This window comes from Marmota marmota, unplaced genomic scaffold (assembly GCF_001458135.2).
Source record: "Marmota marmota marmota unplaced genomic scaffold, marMar, whole genome shotgun sequence".
NCBI lineage: Eukaryota > Metazoa > Chordata > Mammalia > Rodentia > Sciuridae > Marmota > Marmota marmota.
In genome coordinates, this window is record NW_026000168.1 from 14,552,547 (window position 1) to 14,562,329 (window position 9,783).

At 39.1% G+C, this 9,783-nt stretch overlaps 1 protein-coding gene across 1 annotated transcript in view; it reads right to left on the minus strand.

Annotated features, from left to right (window-relative positions):
• Positions 1-441: 441 nt before the first annotated feature.
• Emc3 (ER membrane protein complex subunit 3) overlaps positions 442-9,783 on the minus strand; it is a 17,957-nt gene continuing 8,615 nt past the window's right edge. Inside the window, exons 4-7 of the mRNA XM_048786960.1 lie at positions 9,050-9,146; positions 7,438-7,517; positions 6,587-6,669; positions 442-1,629 (exon numbers count right to left, since the gene is read on the minus strand). Coding sequence (XP_048642917.1) covers positions 1,501-1,629; positions 6,587-6,669; positions 7,438-7,517; positions 9,050-9,146 — 389 coding nt within the window. The 3' untranslated portion in view covers positions 442-1,500. The remainder of the gene's footprint in view (positions 1,630-6,586; positions 6,670-7,437; positions 7,518-9,049; positions 9,147-9,783) is intronic.

Here is a 9,783-nt window from a genome sequence, read left to right on the forward strand (position 1 = left end):
GTAGGAGCAGGCACTACTGCTCCAGGGGAACCCAAGGCCACCCCATTCTGACCTCTGGACCATCTCACTCTCACTTCAACACTCTGCACCCCTTTCCCTCAGTCCCTCCCAAAGGCTCCCTCCTCCACCACCATCAGGGTCAAGTCTGCTTCTGAGATGACTCATGAGCTCATCTGCCTCTGGCCTTAGATTCTCAAAGAGGTTCTGTGACCTTACAAAAAGGGTTTGTTATATAAGGTTTTGTTTTGTTTTGTGTGGGGGATGGAACTCGGGGCCTTGTGAATGTTAAGCTCATGCTCTAGGGCTGAGCTACACTCCACAGCCCCCTCTCTGGGTTTTTTGTGGGCATGGGTCACATCTCTCGCTGTTACTCTCTCCAGCACAGGTCTCAGACACTCATAACTGGTGGCAGAAGCTGTCAGTGACCCACAGAGGCAACACTTTCACAGGCAAAGAAAAAACAGAACGGTTTAATTTGTAGAGTCAAGAGTCGTTTGTTCTTGATTACAGTGCTCAACATGCAAATTACATCCATCTCTTGGTACAGAAATGGGTCTCTGCCATTTCCCTGGGACTGTTAATCTAGACAGAAAGATTCCTGGGCACCCTGATCAGCAGCTGCCTTCTCTCCCCTCTGACAGTGATATGTGAATTCTCTCCTGTCCAGAGTAACCGGGAAATGAGGTCTTTCGTTCAACTGAGTAGCCATTTACAGTACAGCACCATTGATTTGTCAATGGGTTTGATATATTCTGAAGTCTAGATCAAGAACTTATATTATTGAACCTGTCTTTGATAATCCCAAAGGCACTTGAGAAGCCGGCAGTGCCTCGGGGTCATTGATTTTCACTGGACAATGTTAAGACTTATCAAAGGTTTGCTTATCAAAAGTCTGCCCTGGCCCTGGGTATTCACTCTGAACAGAGTTTATCTGAACAAGGTTTGGACACATTTTCTGTGTCCTTCTGTAGGCTCAAAGTGAATAATACAGGGATATTCATTTTGCTCATCCATAGTTTCTAAAATCTGGGACATGAAAAAGGGGTACTTTTGTAAAGAAAGTTAAAAATACTAACCAAAAAATTAAAGGTAAAATGCAGAGGGGAAGGTGCTTGGATCCCAAGAAAACAGGAGTTCACTGTGGTTAGAAGTCAGGCTGACTGAACATAATAACTAGTTATAATTGACAATGCTTCTTCGAAAGACGGAATTTTTGCTAAGTTTTTATATATTATCAGTAGCTTGAGTTTTCCCCTTTCTCTGACTGTCACTACTAGAGTCACCAGAAGGAAACTTTAAACACTTTTTTAAATAGTGAATCGCTGGCATACTCCTCCTCTTTCCTCTAGTTTCCAACGTCAGGGGAACCCAGCTCAGACAAGAACGAGCCTTGCTGCACGCCCGCCAGCCCACGCCAGTCTCAGAGGCTCCAGCTCCAACGAAAGTTACAAGGTTAAATGCTACTCTTCGCTCCTGACACAGCTAATCCTGGTTCGGTCTTCAAAAAATAGATGTCTGTAATTCCTTTTTGAACATGCCTTCAAAGTGGAGGTCTTTGGCCATGAGCTCCTCTTCTACATCATCTAGTGCCCACTGGTGATCCGTCAGCTCCAGGGCTTCCCATTCTGTCTGTAAAGGAAGAGAAGAGCAGGGCAGGGAGAGAGGGGCTTGTTACTGACAGCTCTGGCTGACATGGAGGATTCTACCAGAAGCCGGCTGAGCTATTCACATGTGTAAGCTCACTGTGAGGTAGAGCTACTGCCCTCTCCCACCACCTCTATTTAGATTAGAAGACTCAGGCTAAGAAGGGTCACAATTTATTCAGAGTCACTAGTATCAGTAACTGATGCAGCTGAGATTAAATTTAGTGCTTATGACTCAAAAAGTGCATACCCCATTGGCTCATGGTCACTAAGCACCCACTATATGCCCTGCACTATCCTTGAGGAATACACAATAGATTAGTGCTTTGTGATTCTGAGTCCTTGCCATCCAGGAGGGAATATCATTAAGTGGTTTAAGAACATTTCCTCTAACCTTATGTATAAATACATGACATTTCATTATGGTTTGTGGAAATCTAGTAATTTGCTACCAACTTCAACAATGGAAGAAAGAATGATACTATGAATCATAAAACTGCTTTGGAATATAATTATGTTATATTTACTTGCACAGAAGCTATTAATTTTGAGCAAAACAACATTTGTTTGTTATATTCCATTTGTTAGAAAACCTACTTTTGCCTTAGTGAGTTTTAACAAATGATTCATGAATTTTTTAACCCCAGCCCCCTTCATGAAATTGTAATACAATGTTAGCAATACAAATGTTAGTACATGGGTAGGTTTTTTTTTTCTCTTTTTTACCCCCACATTTTCTATTGGTACACTGTAGTTGTAAATAATGGTGTGATTTGTTGTTACATGTTCATACATGCACACAACATTTGGGTGTGGTTTTTTGAGATAAAATTCACATGCTAGAAAATTCACCTTCTTAATGTATCCAAGATGTGGTTTTTAATACATTCACAAATATGTACAAACATTTCCACTAATTTCAGAACACTTTTATCACTACAGAAAGAAACTCCACTCTAAATGCAGGCCAATCCCTATTACTCACTTCCTTCAATCCCTAGCAACAACCACATTATTTCCTGTATCTTCCAGTTCACTTATTCTGGAGATAACATGGCCTGTCCTTATTGTTTCCTTTTACTAAGCATGTTTTCAGGGTTTATTCCTGTTGTACTATGTTTCAGCACCTCATTTGTTTTATAGCTGAAAAATATTCCACCATATAGTCAGTGTATATATACTCCAGAAATATCTCATTTTGTTTACCCATTCATCAGTTGATGAGCATATTTGGATTATCTGTTTGCTTTCTAAAGTGGCTGCACTAGCAATGTGGGAGGGTTCCAATTTCTCCACACCCTAACCATTTGTTATTATCCATCTTTTTGACTGCAACCACCTGAGTGGGTGTGAAGCAGAATCTCAGTAATTATTTTTGCAGTATTGGGGATGGAACTCAGACCCTCACACATGCTAGGCAAGGGTTCTACCACTGAGCTATACTCCAGCCCTTTTTTTCTTTTTCAGGGCAACCAAGAGATCTTTATTGCAGTGGCATCTGATTAACAGGGAAGGAAGAGAGAGAGAGAGAAAGAGAACAGGGAAAGAGAGAAAAAAAGAGAGAGAGAACAAATTGTGTGTGTGTGTGAAAGAGAGTGGGGGTGGTGAGAGGGGAGAGAGAAAGAGAGAGAGAAAGAGAGAGAGAGAGAGAGAGAGAGAGAGAGAAAGCATGAGAGAGAGAGCTATATTCCAGTCCTTTTTATTTTTAGAAAGTATATTTTATCAGTGCCTAGTCTAAGGTCACAAAGATTTAAGCCCATGTTTTATTTTTATTTTTTTGTACTGGGGGGTGCTCTACCACTGAATTCTACCACCATCCTCATCCCTTTTTAAAGTTTTAAAAATTTTGAGACAGCATCTTATTAAGTTGCCCAGCTGGCCTTGAACTTAAGTCCTCATGCCTCCTGAGTTGCTGGGATTACGGTGTGCATCATCAAGCCTATGTTTAATGTTTTTTATGACTTTTATTTATTTAAACAAATGTTTTTTGGTTGCAAATGGACACAATACCTTTATTTTATTTATTTCTTATGTGGTGCTGAGGCTCAAACCCAATGCCTCACATGTGCTAGGCAAGTGTTCTACCACTGAGCTACAACTGCAGCCCCCCCATGTTTAATTTTAAAATACCATAGTTGTATCTTTTATATTTAGGTCTTTGACCCATCAAAAATACTTTTTGAACATTTAATATTTTTATTGGAATAAATAATACGTACAACATCAAGCCTGCCACTTTTAGCCATCAATCACATTCATGGTGTTTTATAACCATCTCCAGTATCTATTTCCAAAATCTTTTCATCCTCTGAATAGAAGCTCTGTTCCCAGTAGGCAATAACCCTCACTGTCCCCTCTTCCCAGACTCTGGTAACTGCTAACCCACTTTTTATCTCTATGGATTTTCCTATTCCACATATTTCATGTGAGCAGAACCATACAACATTTGGGTCTCTGACCCATTTTGACTTAATTTTTGTGCATACTGTGAAGCATGCTTCTTCATTCTTTTTTATGTAGAAATCATTTTCCTAGCACCATTTGTTCAAAAGACTATTCTTTCCTTCACAGAACTGTCTGGCATTGTGGCTAAAAATCAACAATTATATGTTAGTATCAAATGATCGTAAATTTATTAAATCATAGCTATGCATTTATTTCAGAACTCTCAATTCTATTGCATTAATCTACGTGCCTGTCATTCTGCCATTACTTCAGAGTTTTGATTACTGTCTTTGTAGGTTTTTGAATCAGGAAGTATAAGTCCTCTAACTTGTTTTCTTTCAATTTTAGGCAATTTTGGGTGTCTTATATTTTCCTGTGGTCTTCACGATCAGCTGGTTTCTGTAAAAAAGGGAGGTAGATTTTGATAGGGATTGTGCTGAATCTGTAGGTCAATGCAGGGACTATTTCCATCTTAACATGATGCTCAATATTCTTATCTATAAACATAAATGTCTATTCATTCTAATTTAGATCTTTAATTTCTTTTGGCAATGTTTCTGGAATTTTCAGGTATAAATTTTACATTTCTTTTGTTGGACTTATTCCTCTTTTTGAAATTATTATACATAAGTGGAATTTTTTTTTCTTAATTTCATTTTCAGATTCTTTGTTACCAATGTGTTGAAGTCCAGTTAATTTTTTTCTTTTTTCATTTAGAGACAGAGTCTAACTAAATTGCCCAGGCTGGTCTCAACCTCATGATCTTGCTACCTTATTATAATGCACCTGATTACATCTATTTTGCATATATTGATTTTTTTTTATGCATTAATTTTTTTTTTAATATAGTTGTAGTGCTGAGGATTGAACCCAGTGCTTCACAAATGCTGGGCAAGTGCTCTGCCACTGAGCTACAGCCCCAGCCCTGTATATTGATCTTGTATCCTAAAACTGCCAAACTCGTTTTTCAGCTCTGATGGTTATTTGTGTGTGTGTGTGTGTATTTCATCTGTAAAGAGAGGTAGTGTTACTGCCTGATTTATTTCTCCCATGCCCAGCTGTCCTGGCTAGAACATCCAGTACAATGTTGAATAAAAGTGGTAACAGAAGTGGCAGATATCCTTGTCTTGTTCTTGATCTTGGGAGAAAAGCTTCCAATCTTTCACCATTAAGTACGATAGTAGCTGAGGGTTTTTTTTTTAATAGATGACCTTCATCAGGGTAAGAGTTTCCTTTTATTTTTAGTTTTTTTTTTTTTTTTCAGTGCTAGGGACTGAAAGTAGGGTATTTTTAGTTTTTATCATGGAAAATTAGTGAGGTTATATAGGATTTTACAAATTCCAGAATCCTTTAATGAAAAGGCTTTAAAGTACTGACACTTTATGGATGCAGTGAATGAATGACTTATGATGCTGGGGATGGAAACCAGGGCCATCTGAATGCTAAACATGTTCTACCACCGAGCTACATCCTTTGTCCCTATATATTTACTTATTTTTAATGCAATTTACACCTGATGTCTGCCAGGTTCAAGAAAGTTTAAAGTGTCCCATATGTTACCTGGGGCCTTTGAAAGGATTGTTTTATAGCCTCATTTACAGTGTGGATTAAATTTGGGTGATCATTTAATACCAGTGAAAGTGCCAAGAATCTCCAATTTACTTAACAGACAATTCTGTCTCAGGAACAAAACACACATAAACTTTATTTTTCCTACTCTAAATTCAAACAATGAAACCACACTACATTCACTGCAGAGCTTTTCTTGTTGTTTGATATGGTGGGAGAGTGGGTCTCACTATGTTGCCCAGGCTGGCCTTGATTTCTTGGGCTCAAGCAATCCTCCTGCCTCAGCCTTCTGAGTACTGGGACTATAATGGGACACTGTGCTTGGATTGAGAATTCATTTTTATTTTTTGTTTAATTTTTTTTCTTCTTTTCTCCTTTTGGTTTTTGAGAATTTATTTTTAAAGTATAATAATCCCCCCTTATCCCCAGATGATCTATGTTCCAAGTCCACCAGTGAGTGGATTTCCATGACTGCAAAGCAGTACTAAATCTACATATACTATTCTCCCTATACATACATAACCTCTGATTAAGTTTAATTTACAAATTAGGCACAGCAAAAGATTTAACCTGAATACCTAGTAACAAAAATAGACCAATCACAAGAATATGCTGTAATAGAAGATGTGAATATGATCTCTCATCTTCCATGAGGTGGGTTGTGTGTGATGTGGATGCACTGGACAAAGGGATGACTTGTGTCCTGGGTAGGACGGAAGAGGACAGAGCAAGATTTCATGACACTACTCAGAACAGTGCAGTTTGAAGACTGTGACCTGTTTATTTTTGGAATTTTCCACTGAATATTTTTGGATGCAGTTGACCGTGGTAACTGAAACTGTAAAAAAGTGAAACTGAGTAAGAGAGCACTACTGGTTCTGGGAACCATTCAGAGCCTCAATAAAGCTCTGGAAGACAATGAAGCGTACCTTGAAAGCTTTGTTGGTGTCTGCAGGCATGGCCATGGCTGCTCCGGTCATCTGCTCCTGCATCATTCGTGATTGGTCAGCGGCTGCAGTGTAAGACATGCCAATGTGAGTGCTGAGGCTCAGCAGGCACCCCTGCACCCTTGTAGAGGAATGAGCACTGCACCGCATTTAAGCTGTCTAGCAGTGGGTTCGAGAACTAGACAATTGGCCCTGTCACCCACTGGCTGTGTGATGTCAAGCAAGTCATTTTATCTCTCCTGAAAAATGGGGATGACAAGAGCTGGAAAACAGAAGGGAACTAAAGGAAGCTCCAAAGTTTATTTCAGACTTCAATAACAACAGCTACCAGATAATGAGAAACTACTATATGCCAGATTCTTTGCCAACTGCTTTGTGCATTCTTCCTTATCTACTCCTAATCACCCTATAGTTAACTCCCAAGATCCCTATTTACAAGACAGCAAAAAAGACAGGATCAGAGGAGTTAAATAACTTGTCAGACGTCCCCACCATTATATGAGAACCAGGATTAGTACCGGCAAGGTCTCTAGTCAGTGAGCTAACTAACTGAACCATTCAGGCCTTCTTTGGTCTTCATCACTGGTGCTGGATTCCCCAGGGGTGTCAGACTTGGGGAAACCAAATGATGTCCTAGTGATTGCCAGAGAAAATCAGATCTTCAGTTTGGACCCAGAAATTTTGAATATGCTTTCAGAATGTTGAAGAAACTTAAAGAATGAAGCACCATATTTGAATGTGCTAATGAACAGTATAACCTATATCTTTCTTGCTCTAGCATGGATGAGTCATCTATTGAAGTTTTTGCTTATTGAACCTGATGTGCTTCTTACCATTATCTTGGCCCAGAATCAGAGAGTATATGCTCCGAAGCCCAAATACATTGAGAAAGTACCAGGATGCAGAACTCACCCTAGCAAAGCAAAGGTATTAATGAAGTTTAATTAATTTCAGGTATTAATGAAGTTTACACCTTTGTATCAGGCAAAGTTGTTCAGCATATGTAAGGAAATCACCCGGGATAGGCTATATGCAGCCAAAGCACAACCAGAGAAGAAATATAGGTATTAAGACAGTCTGACCAATATAGAAGTATATTAAATAAAAAGTGAAAGAGTCCTCCTGTTTGGTATTCCATTCTTTAGAAAAAAAATCACAAGTGTTGGTGTGTTCATGTGTTCCACACTTAGGAAGGATTAGAGGTGGCTTTCAAAGCTGAGGATGGCAGCAACTGGGAAAGCATTCCAAGTTTGAATTTTATCACTAAGGCTTCCTTTATCTTAAGTTTCCCACCTTGCCACTGAAAAATAATTTGCATATGATAAAACTAAAGGGAATATGAAAAATGATACATAAATGGAAAAGTTCTGTACTTCATTCCAATACTTGGGTCACAGGAGTCTATTCTGGTCACTCCATCAGGTTGCAGGTAAGTAAATGATGTCTCTGTGTACAATATTGCTGATCTATCTGCAATGGTAATTCTTCACTCAGGCTATAGTTTCCCCTCTGTCCTTGACATTATCAGACACATACCTGCTCAGAAGCTTAGAAAAGATAAATAAGCTTTTCTTTAACCTATGGAGCTATTGCTTAGCCCAAATGAGAGTGGACGATCAGAGTTTAGTAGAATCATTCTGCTCATATGAAGTACAGCTTTTCTTCTATACTAGAGCTGTGCAGACCCAAGACTCAATCAGCATCTGGTCTGCCGCACCCCTCCCACATAACCAGAGATGCCTCTGCTCAAACCCAGTGAATCCAATCACTGCTGGTGACCCCCATGGTCCATCCTCCTCTTCTTAACTGGTTCTTGCAGAAGCCCATGGTGTTAATGGAAAGTGATGGAACCTTTTGGGGCTTAGTGGGAAGTCTTAAGTCATTGGGAGTGTGTCCTCAAACAGGACTGGGGGTGTTCTTCCTCTTTTCTCTTTCAGAACCTGATCACAAGGTGAGTGTTTTGCTCCATGATTTGCCTTACTACACGACCAAAGCAATGGGGCCAATTGTTCATGGACAAAAACCTCCAAAACTATGAGCCAAAATAAATCTTTCTTCATAATAAGCTGATTATTTTGGGTATTTGTTATGGTAACAGAAAACTAATACAAACATCCACTCATAAGCTCCAGGGCACTTCTAAAAGATTGGCCTAACCAGAGTTCTTTGCTTAACCTTTCAATTTTTAAGGGGGTAAACACATCCACCCTTGTATTCCTAAGCCCTATGAAAAGAGACTGACATGTTCTCCTCTTTTGCAAGGCTTATGTAAAAACGGCTATAACCCAGCAGGGACATTTTGAGTGGCGTTTAATGGGACAAAATGCAAAATTAAAAAAAAAAACAAAAAACCTATTCCCAGTGAAATATGCAAATTTGATCTTTAAGAGACACTGGTTTTAGATTTTTGGTTCGTGTTTTTATTAGATAAAAGAAAGTTCTTACCAGGATGCATCTAATGTGAGTAGCTCGATTCCTTGCTGTAGCATAGGCTTAAAACGAAGGGTCAGTGGAAATGGCACCTTGGCTGCAGAGAAGAAAGAGAAAGTTCACAACCACTCCAAGCTGTTTTTATTTTTAGAGCAGTCGAAGTGTGAATGCACAGCACATATTCTTTCCCTAAGGAGGTGAGAACTCTGAGCCACACAGCTTTTGGAAAATGATTTCCACAAGGAAATCAGTGGCAATTTCAGAAGGAAAAAAATAGTCAAGATGTTGCTGTGCTCTAGTTTTCTTGAATAATACCACTTTCTAGGTGGCTGAAGAAGCAAGAACTCAAACTGAGCTGTGACCTAAAATTCAGAAGAAATTTATATTGATCCATTAAACCCTGAGTGGAACAGGTACACACAAAGACCTACATCACTAAGAAGCCACACTGATTAAAACCAAATCAAATAAAACAGAAAACTTACCCCAACACTTAGTAAATGAAGTGAAAAATAGAAGTAGGCTTCTCTCTATCCTATTAACTAGAATACCTATCAGTTGTGGAGGTCAACTAGCAGGTCACTCATTTGAATCTCTATTAGTAAAAAAGCAACCACATATGAACTTAGGATTGGTTTGGAACAGGGTTGCCATAACATCACAGCAGATTAATTTTTTGTTGTTGTTGTTGTTTTTTTTTTTTTTTAAAGAGTGAGAGAGAGAGAGAGAGAGAGAGAGAGAGAGAGAGA